This window comes from Phoenix dactylifera, chromosome 11 (genome assembly GCF_051530095.1).
Source record: "Phoenix dactylifera cultivar Ajwa chromosome 11, Ajwa_hap1_PhDact_Kaust_v1.1, whole genome shotgun sequence".
In the NCBI taxonomy this organism is placed as follows: Eukaryota; Viridiplantae; Streptophyta; class Magnoliopsida; order Arecales; family Arecaceae; genus Phoenix; species Phoenix dactylifera.
The window spans coordinates 25638636-25662882 of record NC_143200.1 but is presented as its reverse complement, the minus strand read 5'-3'; the positions used below and the strand labels follow the sequence as shown (position 1 = coordinate 25662882).

The following is a 24247-nucleotide window of genomic DNA, read 5'->3' as shown; positions in this document are numbered from 1 at the left end:
AGATAACCACAGAAGGAAGGAAGAAGGCAAAATGCAGGGCCGAAGAATGCAAAAAAGGCACCGACTTGCGAGGAAATAAAAAGAGAAGAGGAGAGAGAGAGATTGAGAGAGAGAGAGAGAGAGAGGGAGGGAGGGAGGTTCCTTGCCGTATCTTCTGTGTCTGACCGTGACCGAAAGGAAGCAAAGGCCCCATATAAAACGGGGAGCTGGCTACGAGTCTTCCCCTTTAATGAAAGGGAGGTGGAGTTTCCTGGCCTGCAGAAGGGCAATTTGGGAAGTTGGGGACAGTAGTTTTGTTTTGGGTGGAGAGAAAGAGAGAGAGGAGCTCAACGAACACTGGTTCTAGAGAGAGAAGCCAACGGCTACTTTCTCTGGCTGATCCCACTACAAAATAATTGATATCTCCCGGCGCTATATTTGGTCTATGCCGACGCTTTTAAGCGTCGGCGAGTTTCTCACCCACGCTACCCAAAGCGTGGCTCCCACGTCGGGCAGGTGGGAGTGGAGCCGGTTTAGGCCGACGCGTGAAGAAAGCATCGGCGGTCTATGCCGACGCTTTAAAGCGTCGGCGAAGGTGGCCTATGCCGACGCTTTTAAGCGTCGTTGACTGTTTTCCCTTAGCCGACGCTTTTAAGCGTCGGAAAACTTCGACCAACCTCGGCACTATTGGACTACACAGACGCTTTAAAGCGTCGGCGAAGGTGGCCTATGCCGACGTTTTTAAGCGTCGTTAACTTTTTTTCCTTAGCCGACGCTTTTAAGCGTCGGCAGACGTCGTTAAAGGCGTGCCATTTGCCGGGATTGTGCCGGTGGCTTTTGCCGACGCTTAAAAGCGTCGGCAAATGAATTTTTTTTAAAAAAAAATTTTATAAAAGTAATTTTTAATACCCTGTACACATTAAATTCTAACAAAACAAATACACTAAATCCCATATATAACAAAATACACGTCACAAACAAGAACTTTGATTACATTCATATTATCATATTTGATTACATTGTACTTCAAAAACATTCTAAAAACATACAAGTCAAATTCCTACGTACACAATCTACAATATGTATCAAGGGTCGGCATCATCATCTCTCCAATATTGTCATTAAGCTTGGGGCGAGCCCAGTCAACCAAGCTCTGCTCCTTGCTCGGGCGAGTCTTGTCCACAGACCGGAGTCTTCTTAAGCTCTGCTCTGCTCCGCTCCTTGCTCGGGCGAGTATTGTCATTAAACATTCTAAAAGATATTGAAAGAATTCTTGCGACTGCAATAACAAAAATTACCATTTATTGGGTTAGATTATATAATAATAGAAAGTGTGTGCTGCAAAACTACAATGAGCCTTGAGGAAGTAGGGTTCTAAGAGTCATAAAACACAATCTACAATCTACAAGTCATACAATATGTATGACTTGTAGATTGTATATATAGAACTTTATAAACACTGATCATAACATATTATTATATAACACACCAGATTGCAAAGGGAAATGTGTTAGCTCCATAGGCATGGAGACATTGAAATATGTTGCTTTAGCTGCTATATCTTAACAGTTGGATGGTGATGGGAGACTGTATCAAACTTGATACCCAAAGTGTGAAAATGAATTGAGAGTTGAAACTTGCTGCATTTGTGCTTATTGGTCAAAAGTTCCATCCATTGAATCTAATGAAAGAGCCAACAGTTAAAGTGGTTGATTCAACTTCTAAACTAATTAACCTACTCCAAAAGTCACAAAAAATTGCAAACTACTCAAACAGGAGCTGCAGCATTAAAGACAAACCTATCATCGTCTGACTCATCGATATCCTCATCTGAGTCTGCGGAGGTAATGGTTACGTCTGGTTTCAGCTGGGCAGACTGAAGCAATGGAGGCATTACAAAATTCATGTATGGAAGAAAATCCTGTCCTAAGCACTTGCATAGTCTGGCCCATGCCTACAAGACAAAACAATGAATTAAATGATGTGGCATTGTGACATATGGGCTACCATATACTATTTCAAGCTAAACAATCTCAAACATACCTGTAACATGTAACTTGTTATTGGGTCGTCTGTCTCCAGCTGAGATCCTTGCAATGTCATCAGCACTTCCATTACCTAGCATGACATAATCAATTAAATGAGTGAGATTACAACAACTAATATATCATAAGATCATCAGCTGAACTCACAGAATCAACTATTGAAGATATGGATACAGCTTTAGAAAAAGAAAAGGCATGAAAATAAAAGGCAACAATGACCATCAAATCCATGACTTAAACTACAAAAAACAAGAACATGCGTTACAGCAGTATACGACTCAACATCAAAACTCAAAGCATTACAAAACCCTCTTGCACCATCAAAGCTCCCTCTTGCACCATCTGCTTCCCATTCTGAATGAAACATGTTTTGCATTTCAAAACCCTTTCTAGCAACTCGAGAAGAACCGGAACAAAATCATATGTAAAACTGAACAAAGCAAACAAATATGAGAATATACCTGTAAGAGTACAAGTAACTTGCTAACAATACCATCTAAGTAAGGTGTCAGGATGTCCGGTCTAAAAACAATACCATCTAAAAAGATTAGTTCATGAATTTGAAGTTCCATAAATAAAGACAAGAAACACATAAAGATGAATAATTAATCAGAACAATTTTAAAAACATACAAGTCAAATTCCTACATACACAATCTACAATATGTATCAAGGGTCGGCATCATCATTTCTACGAGTAGATGAAGTATCATCGACCTACAAAAAAAAAATATTTTAGAAACTAAAAATACGAAAGTCATCACGCTCATACTGCTCAGAAGTAGATCCCACTTGAGAATGCTGGAACTCCACATCTCTAAATCGTCTCCCTCGAGGCATATTGTTACCTGGAATGCACAAAAAAGAATCAATATTTGGTTAAATAATAAATTTAAGCCAACTCATCGTTACATATAATTGAGGATGGACTACATATAAATGTGCTGGTTACATAATTTCCAAAATGCATTCATATATCTGTACATCCAGTGAATGGGCTATATTGGTTTTTTTTTTTTACTCATGAAAAGTACGTGTTTATGTATGCATGCATGTCTATGAATATATGTGTACATATACACACACATATACATACAATATATATATATATATTGTATGTATATATATTTGTATGTGTGTATTCCTATCATTAAATGCAGTTGCTTTGAAGGGAAAGGCACAAGTGGGCTTCTTGTGCCATATCATATTCTTTTCTTGTGTCATGTCATAAATGTATATTGGAGCAGGAGAACCCAAGAAATTTACTTGGAGCATGAGAACCCAAGTAAATTTTCACATGTGTATAAAGCAAATGTATAAAGATTTGCTTTGTAAAATGAAACAATTAATAAATAGGGCATTTTTTTCTTACTTCTGAATCAACAACAGTAATTGTAAAATGTGATTGCGGATAACTTCACGGCTCTTTCTTACTGCAGATTCTTTGCACAAAAGAACAAGCTCATCTACCAATCTGAGCAGAAGAATAACAAGTCAGCAGTAGCTTCTATTCAACAGAATCCACAACTAAATAATTAATTAGCAGACTATCTAAATTATAAACGAGATTAAAATACAAAATATTTTCACCCAAGATTCAATCAAGAGTTCAAGATTTCCATCTTGTTTCCTAATGGGAAGGATTGGCTGTCAAAAAGGAACTAATACAGATAGAGACAATTAACACCAAGTAAATTCATCCAAACATAATTATATACCATTGGCTTCTTCCATGATAGATGATATTAGATACATTTATATGTGCTTCTAAACTTGGGATAAACCTAATAAGCAGAATAAACTTTGGGAGAACAAAAGGAATGATTATATACAATTAGATGGACACCGGCTGAATTTTTGAGCAATCTCAATTTTCATCTGAATAGAGTTGTACAAGACAAAATCATATCAACATGAACAGTTAAGCATACCTTTCAATATATGGTGATTTCCTGATCCATGGCACCTCTATATGCTTATCTGAGAGCATCCATGTGAGTTATGAACATAAATGCATGCATACACATGTATATATATCCAATTTATACACATAAATTTTCACATGTGTAGGTGGGACAACATAAATGCTTTATACACATGTAGCCACCGACGCTTCTTTGAAGCGTGAGGATATGTGACGACGGGGGTATTTTTTCCCGACGCTTGTGGATAGCGTCGGCAAAAAAGGGTCGCCTTTTTCCAATTTTCCTGTAATTTCATGCAAACATGCATGCAGTGGAAACCTGCAATGAACATGACTTTACGAAGTGCCTTTCTTTCACTTTGAAAATTAGGGCCGGAAAAAGCCTCGTACTTGAAAAAGAGAGTGCTCAAAAACCTCCGAGTCCAAGCCCGGAGTAGGGGTGTCCACCCTGCTGCCCCCCAAGAAAGTGGCCTTGCCCTTGGCAAACCGGCAACTGAGACTCAAATCAAAGTATCCAATTTAAATATACAACATACATTATTTCACAACTGCAACAGCAGATATACAAGGAGAGAAGAATAAGGAAGAAAACCTGATGATAGAGACACATTTTCAGGAGAAAAGGAGGCCAGCTGAAAACTTGGTTTGTGGTGGTGTTTCAAATCACTTGGTGGACCATGTAATCCATCACCCACACCAGTCCTATAAACTTTGATTTCCCAATTTTGTGGAACTTAATGACATGGAGACCAAGTAGATAGAAAAAGGATCTGATTGCAGAATGGATTTGTTTGGACTTGGGAGAACTGTTCTACTCCTTAATCCATTGTGATTTAGCTGGAATCTCACTGTGCATTTGATAATGATGGACCCAACGCTCACTTCCATCTTTGTGAATGTTCTTTGGCCACCACTCTGACAAAACTCCATGGGTTTCAGACATGTCTACAACAATGAGAGCTACCAATTTTGTGGGTTAGAAGCGACCTGTCCAGAGTCATTTCCTGGCTCAATAAAAACTCGTAGTCGGAATGTCAGAAGAAGGTTTTACTTAATGTACTGAGATTGGCCCGGATGATCGGGGAGGGATTCTTACAGACTATCTAATGTAGTGTTAGAAGAATGCATGAATTGAGTTATTGCTCAAAGCTGCTATTATGAGTGTCATTCACAAAAGCTAACAAACATGTTTTGAGATGATTCTTAGTCTCTCTTATAATAATGCTGAAGGATTGTTGTAATAAATTTCCTGCGATTGGTGAATGTAGCTGAGATGGCATGGAATTAAGTTATTGTAATAAATATGTTTGAACTGCAGTAATGATTTATAAATTGTTTCTCTGAAATGGAAGCAAAACATTTTCGCCGTAGAAACTTCTAGGGGGAATAAAAATACAAGCAGATATCCAGATAATAGAGGAAATAACCACACAATTACAAGTTGAAGAAAGCAGAAAACAAAAACGAGTGAGCTCTGTAAACAATGAAACGGAGCAAAGAAGAAGAGATCAGAAACAGCCGATAGGAAGGAGAAAAACAAGAATCGAACCACCAGATCGAAGTGGAGAACGTTTGGAGGTGCTCACCGGGATTCAGTCGCGCCGCTACCTCCATCTGCGGCGGCGATGGCTGGACGAGAGCCATGACAAAAAGGGATCGGGGAAAGAGGGGAGAGAGAAAGAAGGGGGTTAAGGGTTTGAGATCGCTGCTTGTGAATCCTAGAGGAAGGGAAACGCCGAGAGGAGGAAGACGAAGGCCGCTGGGTTCGGTGGCTTTAGCGCCGGAGAGGAGGAGAAAGAGGGGGCTCGGGAGCCGCTGGGTTCGGTGGCTTTAGCGCCGGAGAGGAAGAGAAAGAGGGGGCTCGGGAGCCGCTGGGTTCGGTGGCTTTAGCGCCGGAGAGGAGGAGAAAGAGGGGGCTCGGGAGCCGCTGGGTTCGGTGGCTTTAGCGCCGGAGAGGAGGAGAAAGAGGGGGCTCGGGAGTAGCTAGGGCAAGCCTGCGGGACGGTGGGCCTTAAGGTGCCTTCGGCGACGCTTATAAGCGTCGTTTTACCGTTTGGCTTAACCACTCTTATAAGCGTCGTCTTAGGCCATCAACAACGACGCTTTAAAGCGTCGTTTTGTCTAATCCCTCATTTTACCCACACTCATTAAAAGCGTCGGTAAAATCTAGCGCGGGAGAAGAATTTACCGACGCTTTTAAATAGCGTCGGCAATTAAGCGTCGGCGTTTCTCCCTTTTACTGTAGTGTCCGTAGCCTAACGGCTAGTTTCCGGCGGCCGCGCAGGAGCTCAACGGCTGCCGTGGTGGTGACAAGGGCGCCGGGCTGTTCCCGCACGATCGCTTTTGCATTCGGTGTGCTTTCTGGTTGTCTTCCTTGCAGGTGGCCATTTCCATGGAGCGGCAGGGGAAGCAGCCAGCGGAGGAGCGGAAGGGGAAGCAGCCTGCGGAGGGACCGGCGAGAGGAAAAGGGGCCCAGCCAGCGGAGGGACCGACGAAAGGCAAAGGTACGTACTCCGGTGCCTGGTCTAAGCCGGGGCCGTGGGTGACTCAGTGGCCCACGGCTGCTGAGGTGGAGCGGCTGAGCCGCCGCTTCCCGGAGGTCCTGGTACTCCCGGAGGAACTGATCGCGGCGGCTCGGCTAGCATGGGAAGGGCGGGCGGCGGTGGCACGCACTTTCGGCCGCCGCGTTCCGGCGGATTGGGTGGCCAAGGACGTGGCCGCCCGAGCGAAGCTTCAGGAGGTGGTGGCCGTCCCACTCGCGGACGACTACCTTGCCTTGAAGTTCCGGTCGACGGAGGACCGGGATCGGGCCCTCGGTAAGGGCCCGTGGGTGGTGGCGGGGCAGCTCCTCGCCATGTCCCCCTGGGTACCGGACTTCGAGCCCGAGGAAGACGCCGTGAAAACGGCTCTGATTTGGCTCCGCCTCCCCCGCCTTCCGCCGGAGTACTGGTCGACATCGACCATTCTCCACATCGCCGCTCGGGCGGGCCGGCCGATTGCGGTGGACGAGGTTACCGAGCAGCAGGCGGCGATGGGCTTCGCCCGCGTGAAGGTGGTGGTCGACGCCTCCAAACCTCTGTTACCGGGGGTTTTGATCCAAGGAAAGACGAAGGTGCGATGGCAGCCCTTCGTCTTCGAAAATGCTCCGGCGATCTGCCCCCGGTGTGGTCGTATGGGACATGGGGTGGCGGCTTGCCGCTTCCCGGCGACAGACCATGAAAAGGGGGGGTCGAACTCGGGGGTGGCGGACCCGGGTGGTGGCTCGGATCAGCCGCCTCCGGCTGCTGGTGAGGAGAACCAAGGGCCGGTCTACGGCCCTTGGATGGTGGCGACGCGGCGGAGACTCCAGCGGGAGAACCGCCCGCCGCAGTCGGGAGAGACGAGCGCGCCCGACCCTGGTTCGGGGCAAGCGCTGGCCCGCCAGCCGCCTCAATCGCCCAACCCGAACTCGCCGGCGGACACCGACGGCTGGCAAAAGCCAACGAAGGTGGCGCGCCGGCGGTCGCCGCTGGCCGGAGGGGGTGACGGGCTATGCCCGGTTCTTTCCTTCGAGCCCCTTCGAGTCGACCTGGCCTGTGAGCCAGGAGTCGACCCGGTCAGTGAGCCAGGAGTCGACCCGGCCGGGTTGGGGAACTCGGGGCCGGCCAAGCGGGTCGACCCAGTCACTCGACGGGCCGACCCGGGGCCCAGTGGGTCGACGGCGGCCCGGGTCCACAATCAGAAGAGGCCCCGGCCACAAGCGGGCCTTGGCCTGCTCGGGGGCCTTGGGCCGGCGGCCCAGCAGGCGGCGAGGCCTGCCCGGGTGCCGGCCCAGCGCGCCCGGGCCCAGCGAGCCGGGCGCCGGGCTCGTGGGCCGGCTACAGTGGACCAGGGCGTGCCCCGCACCGGGGGCGCGCCCCACGCCGAGGGGAAGTCCCGCGCAGCGGACGCGCCTCGCGATCAGGGCGCGCGTCCGCAAGGGGAGCAGCGGGCTGCCCCTGCCACTGACGCGCGGCCCGTGGACGGGACGACCCAGGCCGAGCCTGGGGCTGGCTCGCGGGCAGCTACGGGCCCACAGGCCCTGGTTCTGGGGGGCACACAGTCACAGGGTGTGGGGGGCCCACTGCCTCAGCTAGCCTTGGGACAGGGGGCTCTGACGGAGCCGGATCTCCTGGCCCAGGAAGAACGGACCCTGGCCGGACCCCATGGGGCACCTGCAGGGCCTTTCCAGTACTGCCCACCCTGCCAGGTGCAGGAGTCTGGGTTGGGGACCTCTATGGTTACTGGCCAGGCTAGGCTCAGGGGCGGGCCGAGCGAGCCGGGGTTATGGAATATTCATGAGGGCCTTGGGAGTAGCCCAGATGGGGTCTTTCGGTTCGGCCCTCCGCCACCGATCTTAGATATGCCGGAGATGACTGCCCCAGGAGGGTGCGAGGACGGGGATCACCCTGTCTCGCACTTGGTGAGGAGCACGGCCGAGCTTGGCTCTCGGCCTCCGGATGGGGATGAGCTGGGGGTGGCTGCGCCTAGCGGGAGTGGGGCCGGGGACCACCTCGTGCCGCTTCTGGGGGGGTCTCAGGCGGTATCGCTGATGACAGGGGGGGTACGGATCACTCGACTGCTGTGCAGCGCATCAGGGCGGCAGTCATGCAGGCCGTATCTACCGAGCAGCGGGAGGGCCCAGGTAGCGCGTTTGAAGTTGATTCCGTGCTGCAGGGGGAAGATGGGTCGGAGGCCGACTACGTGGACTGTGATCCATGAGGGTCCTAGCCTGGAATTGTAGGGGGGCGGCCAAGCCGTCCTTCATGTCTTCCTTCAAACGGTTAGTGCAAGTCCATGATCCGGAGATCTGCTTCATTAGTGAGACCCGGCTATCTGGCGAGGGGCTTGTACGTTTGAGACGGCGCTTGGGGAGGGACTGGGAGTCATACGCAGTCGATTCTCGGGGGCTATCGGGAGGTATCCTGCTACTATGGAGGCGAGGGTTGGCGACCTTTGATGTCTTCCACAACTGCCCCCAGCAGGTAGTTATGGTTGTCTCGGCACCGGATGCTGCTCCATGGATTTTGTGTGGGGTGTATGCGAGCACGGATTATAGGACCAGGAGAGTCCTCTGGCAGGAGATTACCAGCCTTACCGCCCAGGGTCTCCCGACTATTGTTGTTGGTGACTTTAACTGCATATTGATTTTGGGTGACAAGAGGGGTGGGGCAGCCTTTATGGACAGAGCGGATAGGAGGGAGTTTCGCGATTTTGTGTCGCGCACTGGCCTGGTGGACTTAGGGTTCTCTGGACCAAAGTTTACGTGGTGCAATAATCAGCACGACAGTGCTAGGGTATGGGAGCGTCTAGATAGGGCATTTGCGTCCCCGGACTGGATCCTCCATTTTCCTACATGCAGAGTTAGTCACTTACCTCGGATCGCTTCAGACCACTGCCCCCTGCTGATCTCCACATCCTCGGGACCTAGTCACCACAGCCCCTTCCGCTTTGAGAAGGTTTGGCTATCGTACCCACAGTCTTGGGACATTATTCGTGAGGCATGGTGCATCCCGGTGCGTGGAGATGCAATGCACCGGGTGTCGCGCAAACTAGAATTGGCCAAGAGGCGTCTTCGGCGGTGGAACCGTGAGGTTGTGGGCGATATCTTCCGGAGAGTAGAGGGGGTAGAGTCTGCGATCTCTGAGTTGCAGCGGAAAGAAGACCTAGAAGGTGCGCTCTCGGTGGATGACATGGGCGACCTTCGGGGGCTCCTAGCGATCCACCACTCACTACTACGGCAGCACGAGATCTTCTGGCGACAGAAATCTCGAGTTCAGTGGGTACATGAGGGGGACCGTAATACTAGCTTCTTCCACCGGACCACGATCATCCGGAGACAGCGGAGTACGATACACTCGCTACGAGATGGGTCTGGACTTCGGGTGGAAGGGGAGCCTGCCATTAGTCAGGCCCTGCTGGACTTCTTCCGTGACAGATGGACGGAGGATGAGGTCTCCGGCGACCGAGACCATCCCATGCGGATGGACGCGAGAGTCGAGGATTCGGAGAATGCAGCCCTGGTCCGACCAGTGTCGGCACAGGAGGTTCAGGAGGCAGTCTGGGCTTTGGCTCCAGACAAGGCCCCGGGACCGGATGGATTCCCCCCGTTCTTCTTCCGACAGTACTGGGGTATCATTCGGGTAGCAGTGGTAGAGGCTATTCAGTGCTTTTTCTCTCAGGCGCGGATGCCTGAAGATTGGAAAGCCACCTTCATCACGCTCATTCCGAAGCGTCAGGAGGCGGTGGAGCCAGGCCATTTCAGACCCATTAGTCTGTGCACTACCTTGTATAAGGTTGTGGCCAGAATAATGGTCCGAAGGATGAAGCCCCTATTGCCTGGCATCATCAGTCAGGAACAGGGGGCGTTTATAGCTGGCAGAAACATCTCCCATAATGTTTTGCTGGCTCAGGAGATGATGTGGGACCTGCAGCGAGCATCGAAGCGACGTTGCTTGATGGCTATCAAGCTGGATATGGAGAGAGCTTATGACAGGATCAGATGGAGTTTTCTTCAGCAGGCACTCGAGGCGTACGGTTTCCACAGGCAGTGGGTTGGCTGGGTCATGGGGTGTGTCAGGGGGCCAAAGTTTTCTATCTTGGTCAACGGCACACCTTCACCTTTCTTTGAGTCCACCATGGGGCTGCGCCAGGGATGTCCTCTTTCTCCTTATTTGTTTATCCTGTGTGCTGACATTTTGTCTCGTGATTTGCAGAGGGTGTGTGCCCGCAGGGAGTTGGAGGCCTACGTCCCTGTCCCAGGGGCTAGTCCTTTGTCCCATTTACTTTTCGCTGACGATTGTCTTCTTTTGGCCAGGGCGCGGGTTTCTGATGCACGAGTCCTCCGGCGGGTGGTGGCGGACTACTGCGTGGCGTCGGGTCAGAGAGTTAACTTCCAGAAGTCAGCGGTCCACTTCAGCCCGAGCATGGAGAGCAGGGTCAGACAGGAGATCAGAGGGATTCTGCAGATACCGGAGCAGGAGGAGCCACTGACCTACCTGGGTGTTCCGATCATAGGCCGCAGACTGCGAGTGGCAGAGTGCTCCCACCTGGTGCAGCGGGTGGAGAGCAGGTTGGAGGGATGGAGAGCGGCTTCCCTGTCCATGATGGGGAGACTGACCTTGATCAGATCGGTGTTGGGGTCCATGCCAGTATACCTCATGGCCAACACCGTGGTTCCGAAGACGACCCTGCTAAGGGTCGAGCGACTGCTGCGATGTTTCCTGTAGGGGTCTTACGGTGGAGGCCGCGGAGTGCACTTGGTGGCTTGGGAGCATGTTTGCCGGCCCACTAGCATGGGCGGTCTCGGAGTGCAGTCCCTACTGGAGCGGCGCGAGGTTCTCATTGCTCGGCATGCAGCTCGTTTCCTGCTAGAGCCACACGGGCTGTGGAGTCAGGTGATGGCGGCCAGATATGGCCGTGAGGTCTCAGAGGCGGCATGGAGAGGGCGGCGAGTCTCCTTCATGTGGCGTGAGATTGGGAGGTACTTGCCGTTGGTGTCGGCGAACACCAGGTGGCTGATTGGCGATGGGCGGAGTATTGATGTGACTGCGGACCCATGGGTGGACACCGTCCCACTGAGGTGTTGGCCGACCATGATCGATGTTGAGGCAGTGGAGGGATTGCGGGTCTCCGATCTTCTTGCCCCAGGAGACTCAGCATGGGATGATGATAGGCTGCGACAGTTGTTCGGTGGACACCTAGCTGAGAGGATCCGGTCCCTTCCAGTGCCAGGTTGTGGGGGGGCTGATGTCAGAGTTTGGGGTACCTCTTGCCGGTCCAGTGTCAGACTGGGAGACCTTGCCAGGGTTATCCAGCAGGAGCATGAGTCGGGCCAGGATTACACTTGGATCTGGAGGTCCGGGCTTCACCCGAGGGCGGCACTCTTCCTTTGGAAGGTGGCATGGGATCGCCTTCCGACGAGGGCAGTGCTGAGTAGGCGCGGTTGGGGGATCCCTGCGGAGTGCGGGACATGCAGCGTGGAGGAGTCGGTCGACCACGTGCTCTTCCAGTGTACGTGGGCGAGGTCGGCATGGTTGTGGGCAGGGTTCCCGCAGGGGGTTTGGTGTGGGAGGCTTCAGTTTTTACGGATGATGCAGCAGTGGCTGGCCCGGCCGCAGATATGTCAGAAGGCTATTCGAGCGACCTGCACAGCACATCAGATCTGGCTGGCGAGGAACGCCCGCACCCTTGGTGAGCGCAGGGTGTCACCGAGGTTCGTTGCAGAGCTCGCGCGAGTACAGGCATTGGAGTTCAGCCCTTCTTCAGATAGACCTCTGACAGCTCGGGACACCTCGGGTTCCTTCCCTGCTTCGGCAGCTCCTCAGCTGGTGTTCTTCACCTGGGAGCCCCCACCCCCGAGTTTCCTCAAGGTCAACTTCGACGGATCGGTCCTGGATGGAGGTTCGCGAGGTGGTGCGGGTTTTGTGATACGGGACCCGCACTCCAGAGTGGTGGCAGCAGGTGGCTGTCAGTTGTTCGGCACATCAGTTCCCGGGGCAGAGCTACGAGCTGCCTGGGCAGGTATTCGATGTGCGAGGCAGGTACTGCAGGCTGGATCGATTGTCTTGGAGGGCGACTCGGCTACAGTCATTAGCTGGATCCGGGCGGGGCTGAGGGGTGAGGGCTTAGACCACCCCTTGGTTCGGGATATTGGGATGATGTGTGGGGTTGGGGTGGCCATCCAGGCCAAGCATGTATTCAGAGAAGCCAATGGGGCAGCTGACTGGGTGGCTGCCTTCGCGGCTCATCATTCAGGGTACACCTTTTGGTTGGGGGAGGGAGAGTTGCCACTGGCTCTCCGTGAGCTAGTGTTTTTTGATTTTATTGGGTGTATTCGTACACGTACTGTATGAGAACCCATTTTCAGCAAAAAAAAAAAAAAAAGAGAGAGAGGAGGGATTTGGTTGGCTTGATACATACGTCTGAAGCGACTCTTTATCTTTCATCCCTTCTCTTTTTTGGTTTTGGTCTTGGTTTTTCTTCCCTCACATTACTCCTGATCCAGCTGGGCCATCAGGAAGAAAGATAGGGGGGGTTGGAGATAGACTTCTTGGAGGCCGGAGATTCTTTACTTTTTTCTCTCCTCTGTTTCTTCACCCCTCTTGGGTGGCAGAGAGAGAAAAGGAGGGAGGGGGTTGAATGGCTGCTGTGCTGTGATGTTGCAGTCACTCACTTGAAGGGGAGATGGTGGGATGGGACTTTTATTAATTAGTTGGAATGAATTTTCCATAATGCCCCTACTTTTTTTTATACAGATTTTGCTCTTGCTTGACAGGGTAAACAGTATTGCCGAGCATTATCTCAGTTATTTAATCAGTTTCATGGTCTTTTTTTTTTTTTAAATGATCCAAATATGATTATAAATATAACTGGTGATGGTTTAAGTTGTCTTCACTGTATATTGTACCCTATAGATGTTCGCAATATCCATCATCATAAGGTCAATACAATGTGCAATACATGAGGTCCAAAAAATATGTGGTCGCCGCACCATCAAGATTTTCCTGATGGCCTTATATTGTTATCCATTATCGATTAGTGACGACCTATACAACATTCTCCTCTCCTACATGATCAATCACCTCCATAAGTTTGAGGATGTACATGGAATCGTGCACCAGATCAGAAGCATCAATAGACTTGTACAAGAAAGTCTTCGTATCACAGTATGTCAAAAAGTTGATGATGCTCCACCTGGTAGGACCGATCCGACCATCACACATCACAGTCAGTCCATATGTGGGCCACTTGCACTTGTAGGCGGTAATCTATTTTTCTAGCTTCTCATTGTTGTCAAGAAGTACACCGTAAATATCTTTCGGGCTTAGACGATATACAACAGGACCGGTATCTTTATGACAGAAATGGCAGACATGTAGTACGTATTTTCTGCCACATTCGTTGAGATGTTGGTGAAGTGAAAACATTATCCAATAATTTGCCACATATCCTTCTTATTCTTCTTCAGCATTGAGACAACCCTCTACTGCTTCGAAAATCTGTTGGAGAAGGCATATGGATGGATCTAAATTATAGATTACTGCTCCTAGTGAAATCTCTCTTGATGACTTCTTTTTGCTACCAAAAGCCTTTAGTATAGATGCCATCCAGCCACCGGCTCTAGTGACGGCCTCCCTAACTGAGGTCCTTCTGAACTCTAGATCTGCCCTGCTGCTCGCAGAACCGGAGCCTGACTCGTAGTACAAGATCTCAAATTGAGCCCTATGCCTGGCCACCTCCTACTACTACTATTAATCATCCAGGCTCGCCTGCATAGCAGCCTGGATATGAGCCTCCACATCATCTGGAGCGGACACGTCCTCTGACTTTCTGGAGTGATCGAGTTTGAATTTTCCGAATTAGTAATAATTAATTATTAATTTAGTGCTCGCTAGACAATTATTATATTGAAATTTAATATGTCAATTCAATGAATTATATATTAGAATTGATTTATTGCCTTATTAGAATAATTGATTACTAATTTTGTGCCAGCAAATCAATTATTGTAATTGAGATCTAAAATGTCAATTTAATGAATTATAAGATTTATTACCTTATTAGAATAATTAATTTCTAATTTTGTGCCAGCAAAACAATTATTGTAATTGAGATATAAAATGTCAATTCAATGAATTATAAGATTTATTACCTTATTAGAATAATTGATTACTAATTTTATGTAGCAAATTAATTATTATAATTGGGATCTAAAATATCAATTCAATGCATTATAAAATTTATTACCTTATTAAAATAATTGATTACTAATTTTGTGCTAACAAATCAATTATTGTAATTGAGATCTAATCTGTCAATTCAATATATTAGTTATTGTGGATTAACCAACTTCTGAAATTTCTGTTTGAATGGGATCTGAAAATTACTCCTTGAGAAGTCCAAATGGAGGTATGATAAACTTCTTGGAGGTTAAATAAATTATTACCTTTTTAGAATGATTTTCTAAATTATATATTACTAACAAATCAATTAATAATTGCAATTAATAGAAAATTTTAAAAGAAATAATATATATATATATATATGTATGTATGTATATTATTTGGCATTAAAATAAATCTATTATAGGGCAAAAGAAATCTATTTTAGCACAAAATAAATCTATTCATTTAATAAATTTAAATCACAAAATTGCAAATCCTACATATCCACTAATATTAAATTTAAAACAAAAGTAAGAAAAAATAGCCTGATTGAAGGCAGGTCGAAGCACGTAAACGCCGTCTCAAAAAAGTGTTTACCCCTACGTACGGATCTTCCGGCAATTCTCCTTAGAGATACGACGACCATAAACTTCTTCTTCAGTACGTCTCGAAAGAAGCCAAATCGAACTCGATCGGACTTGCAGATCCGGCGAAGAACGAAAAAAAAGAATAAAATAAATTGAATATAATTACAAAAATAAAAATCAAAAGTATTTAAGAGGAAGAACTTTTCTCCAAAATTTTTCTGGTATTTTTTTCTAATTTTTCGTGTCCAGAATTGAATGAAATAGGGGTATTTATAAGGGTATTTGAGCAGAGGATTTTTTGTCTTCTCGCGGACGCGCCCGTGGTGATTTCATGAACGCCCCAGCTGGCGTTTCGCTAAATTCAATGCGCACACGGCCGAGTCTCGGGCTATGTGCGCATTTGAATTTTTCCAACACAACGCTCGTCTGAGAAAACCCGAACTCATCCTACCGTAAGCTCTCTCCATGTCAAGCTTAATTCCCATCAAGCTCCTCCTAATCGGAGCCCTCCTAATATCAAACATGAACTCTTACACGATGAGCACATTATCCGAGATGCTCCGCCCACCCACAAAAGCTCCTTGCCCTGGACTGATAATGCTCGATAAAATACCTCTTAACCTGGCTACCATGATCTTCGTCATAGCCTTATACAATATGGTGCATAGGCTAATCGGTCTAAAATGACCCGGCTCTGTAGCATCCTGCTGCTTTGGGATCAACATGACGAAGGTCCTCTTCTACTCTAAAGACATCACTGCTGTGCTGAAGAACTGCTGAATAGCCTCCATCACATCCTGTATAACGAGCATCCAGTACCTCCAGAAGAACATCGGTGAGAAATATTTTAGAAGCCTCATTCAGTTAAGAAAAAAATTCATTAGTGGCCTCGCTTTGGAGCTGGAGAAAACAAAAAAGGTGCATCAAATTGTTCAGACCTCCCTCTCCTCCGATCTATGCAGGGAGAAGAATTGCTGCAACTTCTTAAGCCGATTTGGAAACTCACTAATGATGGTAACTTCTTTCTACAGATTTAACCATCAAGGTGGATTCCTCTGGCTCTTTTATAGGGCTATTTGGAAGGAGGGGGTGTCTGGAAAAAATCAAAGTTTTTAGATGATTGACCTTAAGAAACAGACTTCAAAAAAAAAAAAAAAGTGTTGTGAGAAATAAAATTCTGCAACTGATAATCTGGCGTTCCTCTTTTCGCCTTTTGTGCACTCCTTTCGGAGATATCTAAATATATGCTGGGTTTTGCGAAATCACTCCAGATAAAAATGGAGAGTGTGTTTTAGTTCATCTCAAATTGAATTGGGATTGCTATTTGCAAATCTCTATCGGCAGCGTAAAAAAGAGACCTTTGTGTTTTTATGAGAGAGATCTGTTACAGTTACAGATGCTCTCATGACTAGCTACTTGTATATCATTGGGTTGAAGCTATGTTGGGCAAAGGATGAACCAATTTGAACCACTCAAAACCTTTACCATGGCGAGGAGACAGGAAAATGATGTTTTTCTAAATTCTGATTGAGATGTGCCGTCGTTGTCTGTTTTCAGAGCTTGAAAAAGAGAATACTCTGTTTCCTGCTATTTGTCCCCAGTTCCACCATCATCTGCTAGGCTATGTGATGATCCGTGCGGGTGTATATTTAATCTTGTATCACTTATCGCTGTGTAGATCTTGGATACTTATATAAAATCAAAGAACTAAAATAATATCTTCTGACTAGTTTTTTTGGATAAGACCCTAAGTTGTTATATGTTATTATTGGCTTTGTTCTAATTCTATTCTTCCTCTTCTTCTTTTCATCCCCTTTCTCTTCTTCTCTTCTTCCTTCTTCTTCTTTTTCTATGCTCTCCAAGAGTTTTGCCTGTCATTCTCACTCATTTCCTTTCGGGAACAAAATGTGTGGTAGGATCTTCATCATTTGCTCAAAAACAAGGTCAACATGACAACATGCTAATTGAGTTGAACATGGATCAAAAGATTGGAAAATACTCCATCTTTGCACATCTATTTGTTGAACCTTTTATGCTTTAACATGCCCGTATGCGGCCAGTCTAGGTTCTTCAATCAGTTTCTGATAGCTAACGATTGAAACTTGGTCCAACTAAGAATTGAGATTCGTTCTATATTCTCAATTTGATGATAATAATAATAATAAAAAATCACTGCAACTATAATATGTTTTTCAGAATAAAAATATATGGTGAAATTTTCAACAAATTTATAGTATAATCTCTTCTTGAACACATGAGAGGCACCAACCAATCAATATAAGTCTCATTAATAAATAAGGGAACAGCTATGGTTCTCAAGTAGATCATGTATACTCCATATTGAAGGAACGAGTCAATTGTGAACTATTGTGTTTAAGAACAAGTCTTGCGTGGACTAAGCAGTCATCACAGTTGCTGCTAGTTAGGTACTCGTTGGATCCGATTACTGATATACCATATATAAATATATATATAATTTTTAATATCAAGCACTTTATAATTTAAAGGACATATATTAGTAATGAAAACATTTCAGGGTGGCATCTGGCTTAGTTTTGGCGATTTTTTTTTGATATAACGATTGCTCACACTACTCTAATGTAAGTGCAACCAATAGAATTATGAGAAAAAAAGTGATAAAACAGTGGAGGAGTAACCTCCTGGTGGCTATAGAGAATGTCTTCAGAGTGTTAGGCAGCATAAGTGATGACCCAGTCGTTGGTCAAATTCGCGGGGATGACCACGGCGTTCGCTCTTCCCCCCAAAGTCAACACACATTGGTCCAGTTTTGCAAGCGTCCAGAATCTCCGCGTTGAATCTGACGGTGGACAAGAAGCGCGTGCAAGGGATGATGGAAGGAGTCAGAGAAGCTGGCTTATTTTCCCCCACTTAGACTTTGCCTATGCGTCCCACCGGATCCCAACCATTGCCGGTGCCAACGGTTCGTTGTATATTTCTGCAAATGCGTCCAAATACGTTAAATCTCAGATTCCACTCCGCTCCCCACATTCCCGAAGTCCCGCACAGCAACGACGGGAAAATTAGTTTTGAGACTGAACGCCATAAATGTATACCAAGAAAAACACCGCCAGAAGTAAATGGGCGTCTAGGTTCATTGTACCTGGAAGTGCGGGCCCAACGGTTCATTCCATGGGCATGAACTCATTCCATGGGAAAGAGGCTAAAATTTCCTCTCATGGCCATGGAGGTGGTGTATTCTATGATCGTATATACATATCATGCGGGTATTCGCACGGGGCATCCCCACGCCGTCCCTCGCCGCATATAAATAAAGCCCTCGTCCCCGCTTCTCCCATCCGCCATTGAAGCCCAAGCAACCCCCTCCCCCCCCCCCCCCCCCCCGAGAGAGAGGGGGAAAGAGAGAAGCCGTTGGAGCGAGAATCTAGGGTCTTGATCTCAGATTCAAGAACGTCGCTTGGATTTTAGAGTTTGGATTCGAATAGGAAGGTCCGACGCCGTTTTTGTTCGTAATTAAATCTTTCGTCCTTTTCGCTGAGATCGAGGACTTGTTTCTGGTGAGTAATCATCGTATTTACTCTTCATTTTTCCAATATAGCTTTCAGATGGTAGCATGGAACCTTTTAACCTACTGCTTATAGAAGAATTAGTGCGAAATTCCAAGAAATGGAGTATGCAAATGTCTCGAAGCTCTTAAATTCTACTATTTACATCGTTTCCCAATGGGACCTAAACTCTTAGGCTTCATTCTTCTTGTTATTAGAAATAAAAAATACAATATTGTTTCTATTCTGTTTTTAATAATATAAATATGTTAGTACCAAGATGGTGATAATGGTGGTGGAGATAGAGGTGATGGTGGCAATGGTGGTACCGATGGTATAGTACCATAGCGATATAATGTAGATAGTGGTGGAAATTATAACAATATTGCTGATGGCCGCCTTTACGGCTACAATCGTGGTAGCGGTGGTGGAGATGACAGCAGCAATAATGGTAGTGATAATGGTGAAGATGGTACTGATGGTGGTAGTAGAAAATATAAATTTTGATTATAAAAATAGTCAATGTAAAGATTTTTTTATTTTTTAGAAATAATAAAAATATTTTTTAAAAAAATAGAAATAAAAATAATAATATCAAATAGATATTTTTTATTTCGTTTCTGTTATTTTATTTTTAAAACAAAAATTATATATAAAAAAAAGCAATGTAAAACATGCTCTTAATTTGTAAGTCTTATTTTTAATTCTGCTATTTTTTTCTCTCCTAGATGACAAGGAGATAGTTTGGTAGATCGGTCAGCTGCAGAGAAGATAGTAATTAGCCTTAAAAATGCTACATTTAGGTTTCAAACATTGCTTCACGGAACCCTATTTATAGGAGTTACCAATATCAGAGCCGAGGCTCCCTTATTGAGTTGTATGATTTCCTTATGTTTTTGTAAAACCCTATTTAGAGTATTTAAATTGTGCAATGCCCATTATTGTATAAACAGAATTCATGTTTTTTACTTGTATGAGTTAATAACTAAGCCGATGGCTTTGAATATTGTTTATGTTGTTATTATGGTTTAAAAGCGGCTAGTGATTAATCATGGGAAGTTGAAGTTATTGGTAATTGTGATAATATATTTGTGATTTTTTTTTTATTGCTGATTAGAGAAAGATTGACGGTTAGCATACAATATACATGGTTTGCTGTGGAGTTCTTTCCTTCCTTAATATATTTGAGTATGTAATGCAGGTGGTGATAATGGTGTTGTGGGTTTTTGGGTATGGATCATTGGTATGGAATCCCGGATTTGATTTTAATGAGAAAATAGTTGGCTTCATCAAGGACTACAGGCGTGTCTTCGATCTTGGTAAGCTTTACTTGTTCCTCAAGAGGATGACCTAGTGACATGTCTCACTATTTTAAAGCAGCACATTGATTTAAGTCATGCATGATAAATCCAATGTTTGCATTTCCATGTGCAGCATGCATAGATCACAGAGGTACACCTGAAAATCCAGCTAGAACTTGCACATTGGAGGCCAAGCAAGGAGAAGTTTGTGTAAGCAAAACTAATACCTTTCTTTGTGAGATTGTATACCTCATTAGTTTTGCTAGAGTTTTTGTTGTAAACATCAAGTTCTTAATCATGGTTTTCTTGGACCATGTCATTTTATTTGTTCCTCCATTTTGTCACCTTCGCCAGGAAACTGGTGATTTGCTACTTTGTTATATGAGGGCAATAATGAAGTGAAGAGTCAAAATGGTCATTTGGTTCCATCTAGAAAATATATGTTAAGTTTCCTTTCTTCTACAGTGGTTCGTATTGTCAAGAGGGAAATGTGAATCAACTATTCTACAAGCTGGTTTCACTGATTCTCTAAACATGTAAACTTAAATGCTCGCAGAAAGTGCATATGTTTCTGAGTCTACTCTCCTCTTCATCTAATTGGAAACCTTCATAATATTTAATTGTAACTGTTCTTCATTGATACAGGAGGATGTAAACTTCAAAGGTGGCATCTTAAAATCTGGTCTTGTTCTAAAAAATATTTGATTTATTTTGGGTTTCAATATCTGATTTCTTCCATACAAGAACTATCTGAATGTGGTATTGAAGTGATCGAGTGGGAGAACTGCTTTAGCAATTAAGAAGGTTAACTGTGTATATATACAATACATATTGGGAAGTTGGAAGGATTACAAATCAAAACATATATGCATTTAAGCTCATACACAAGCATATTAAATGATGAATTTAGTTGTACACAGACCCATCCCTTGCATGTCAAGATGACTTAAACCCTTATCTGATGTTTGACCTCACAAACTCTGTACAACTCCATTTATATTCTTTATTCTTTCACTAGAACATAATTTCATGTATAGTCTTCTGTCAGTCTTTCCAAATTTTGTCTGTTCACTCTTAACAAGAGCTTATATCTCTTTCAGTGGGGCACTGCATATTGTATTAGAGGAGACATTGAAAAGGAAAGGGCAGCAGTGCAGGTACAGTTCACTATACCATACTTGTCAGTTGATTTCTCTTTGATAAGTCAATATGTTATTGACAATTTGTTTATGCTTCTTAGTATTTGGAGAGAAGAGAATGTGAATATGACCAGAAAACTTCTGTGGACTTTTACAAGGTGAGATCAGAGTTTTGCTGTTGGCTTTTCTCTGAAAGGCCCCCTTTGAGAGTATTAGTTTCTTGAGGAACCATTTTGATTCTTCTGTCTGTGGCATGCATTATTCAGGAAGAAGATACTCTTAAGCCAGCTGTAACGGGAGTCTTGGTGTAAGATTCCAAACCTTACTTCGGGAACACATTGTGATGACAAGCTGCTTGTGATTAACAATCTTTTCTTCTTGTGAGATTAACAAGTGATTGTTACTTCTGCAGATTCACAACCACCCCAGATAAAAAGTATAACAAGTACTATTTGGGTCCTGCTTCTTTGGAGGAAACAGCAAGGTGAATCAGAAGATTATCTTCATTCGAGCTTTGGCTTTTATTCTTGTTCTTTTGAATGATTGGCTTCAATGCTTTCACCTTTTCTGATCGAGCTCTTCATTGTTTATTTCAGACAAATAGCTACTGCCAGTGGGCCGTGTGGAAACAATAGGGAGTATCTGTTTCTTTTGGAGAAGGCAATGTTCAATATAGGTGAGTCTATCCCAGATTTTTAAACTAAACATGCTTAATCTTGTATTTCTCAACAGAAATTAATATGAACTGTTCATTACTTTGGAACTAGTAACTTGAAAGTAGTTGACATTTCTCCAAACAATGTGACTGATGACTGTTCTACTTTATGCTACAAAGTTCGCCCATTGATCTAACCACTGGAATAAGCTCCACCCATACATTCTATGACATAGATGCAAGGATGGGGAAAACTATACACTGAATTTGTACAACCTCTGTCATGTGCTTAGACACATGGCTGGGAGTTAAGACAGGGGGGTGTGGAAACTTGTTTTCTAGTATCTGTTCTGCTATGATGTACAGTATATTATTTGAATTCCTTGAGTAATCATAAGAAGAAATTGAAGCACAAGAAATGCTATCTGGATGTGCTAAAAAAGGCAACTGAATAATTTTGAGCTCTAATGCAGGTCATGAAGATGACTATGTGATCGAGCTTGCGAATGAGGTGAGAAAGGTACTTGAGAGTTTGATGGAGGAGGTATCTGGGGTCCCTATCTCTTGGAAGCCCCATAAACCTCTTATTGCATCCTTTAGACAATTCTAGTTGTCTCCCAGCAGATATGGCAGCATCGATACGTATATCTGATATGGTTCCCCTCTTTCCATCTTTCTCTTGAGTCTACGCCCTCAATTGGAGTTCCTTGGCAGGGGATTCTTAGTACCGAGGACCACGGCTTCTCTTCCTCTTTAGTACTCTTTTTCTCTTCAGATCCAGCCGGCTTCTGCATTCCGTTCCTCAGCAGACCCTCATTACTTTTTTGTTAACCATAACAATGAAGGATGTAAGAGACCGATGTAATCTACGGTCCACGAGCTGTAACAATAAGCAAACTCTTAATGAAGTAATATTTTCAATCTTTATCATTTTGCCTTTCTGCATGCTTTTTTCTCTTTTTTTTTGTCTTCCAGGGTGCTTTTTTTGGGGTTCTCTACTTCGATGATCTCATTTGCGAAACTACCCATGCAGGATGGCAAGCATTATACCTCGTTGAATGCTTTCATTGCTATCTTGGAACTTCTTTGGTTAATATTAAGCGTCATGAAAGCTTCGTGCTAAAGTGTATCTGCATCAGCAATTTTTTTTTTTTTTTTTTTGAGGGTTAATGGAAGAAGTAAGACGCTTCCTCTATATTATTGCAGCATGACTAAATACAAGAATGGCTTTAGTTACAAAGGGTGGATAAATAGAACAGGAAGAGACTGAATAAGTGCAGGGTCACTGAGAACCAATCAGCAGCACGGGGGCTAGGAGATTAGAGGGGATTGTATACTGTCCAGCTGGAAAGTATTCAGAGTTTTGAGGAGAACAGAGGTGGTAGAAGAGGATTTACTGAAAAAAACTCGTGAGTTCCTTTTTTAATCACACCTACCAAGTAAATGCTATCGGTGGTTGATTGATCCCAAGCTTTCCTCGTGTTTCTGAATTTTCTTGCGTCTCCAAATTGTCTAGAAAATCTAAAGATTAGAAAGCCACCTTTTTAGTTTCTGGTCAAAGATCAAACTTGATCTGCAAAGTGTAACCAATCCACAGGGAAAAGGATTAGGGAGAAGGAACTTTGGATGATCCCTATCTTCTGCTGCTGCTGATCTTTGGATTGCCGATGTGGTTTGCCTCCGTTAATCTGCAAGACAGCAACGGATTAGAGAATTGGCCGGAGCTGGCTCCAGCCAAGACCTTCAATGCTTAAGTTAGAGTGAGAGTGTTGGGTATAGGAAAGAGAAGGAACTTGATAACGATATTGAGAGAATCGGAGTCTTCTTTTTGGCTTGCTCTTGATATGGAGGTTTTGGATGTATAAATAGTCATGAGGTCAGGAATCTCTCGAGGGTCATGTTGTAATGGACTAAATGTTAGTAATAAAAATAATATGCTAAGATTTAGAATCACAATAATACCGTATTCAAGCTTGAGAGATATACCTGCGAAAGACATATTGAATACGATCTTCAATCACCTGGAATAATAGCGGCTGGATCTTCCCTTCCTTGCTCCTCACAAAAGATAGCCGTTAATGGGGCAAGCTATCAACCATATAGAGAGGAGAGGGGGATCTAGCCTTTATATAAGAAATATAAAAGAGCCTTCCCATTAAAGGCTCCAAAACCTTAATTGGGTTGCCTCGCCTACATACCAAAATTACCACATTAAATAGGACTCAATCCTATACATCCAATTTGCACCAAAGCCCATAAAACAAAATGATCACACATCATATTGGGCTTAACCATAGTACCATTCTGAGCCATACGTCTAACTCGTTTTATAAAACAAAAATACGCAATCAGTGTAAGCCCATATTTTGAAATTATTCTAATACTAAAGTCATAAAATAATTATCGAGA

General features: G+C 44.9%; 3 protein-coding genes across 13 annotated transcripts; 2 read left to right on the top strand and 1 right to left on the bottom strand.

Moving 5' to 3' along the window:
• Window positions 1-950: 950 nt before the first annotated feature.
• Window positions 951-5953, bottom strand: LOC148700733 (importin subunit beta-3-like). Of its 11 annotated transcripts, XM_088707479.1 has the most exons (9): window positions 4540-5922; window positions 3955-4440; window positions 3396-3497; window positions 2816-2871; window positions 2676-2740; window positions 2486-2546; window positions 2023-2097; window positions 1779-1933; window positions 951-1258 (listed from the first exon to the last, which is right to left on the bottom strand). In XM_088707479.1, the coding sequence occupies exons 7-9, from the start codon at window positions 2092-2094 to the stop codon at window positions 1231-1233; spliced, it is 255 nt and encodes an 84-aa protein (XP_088563605.1). In that variant the 5' UTR covers window positions 2095-2097; window positions 2486-2546; window positions 2676-2740; window positions 2816-2871; window positions 3396-3497; window positions 3955-4440; window positions 4540-5922; the 3' UTR covers window positions 951-1230. The 11 variants fall into 11 exon arrangements, 10 of the variants coding, with proteins under 10 accessions (XP_088563605.1, XP_088563596.1, XP_088563607.1 ...); XM_089926370.1 differs by lacking the exon at window positions 3955-4440 and having other exon boundaries at window positions 1089-1230; window positions 1712-1933; window positions 2486-2740; window positions 5534-5946; XM_089926371.1 differs by lacking the exon at window positions 4540-5922 and having other exon boundaries at window positions 1089-1230; window positions 1712-1933; window positions 2486-2740; window positions 3955-4090.
• A 5412-nt stretch (window positions 5954-11365) lies between these two features.
• LOC148700732 (uncharacterized) lies at window positions 11366-19250 on the top strand. The gene is made up of 2 exons (XM_088707921.1): window positions 11366-12158; window positions 19105-19250. Exons 1-2 carry the CDS (start codon window positions 11366-11368, stop codon window positions 19248-19250), a joined length of 939 nt encoding a protein of 312 aa, XP_088564047.1.
• LOC103702255 (gamma-glutamylcyclotransferase 2-2-like) lies at window positions 18421-22765 on the top strand. The gene is made up of 9 exons (XM_008784588.5): window positions 18421-18755; window positions 19945-20062; window positions 20178-20254; window positions 21145-21201; window positions 21285-21341; window positions 21450-21490; window positions 21596-21667; window positions 21780-21859; window positions 22312-22765. Exons 2-9 carry the CDS (start codon window positions 19954-19956, stop codon window positions 22446-22448), a joined length of 630 nt encoding a protein of 209 aa, XP_008782810.3. The 5' UTR covers window positions 18421-18755; window positions 19945-19953; the 3' UTR covers window positions 22449-22765.
• The last annotated feature ends 1482 nt before the right edge of the window (window positions 22766-24247 follow it).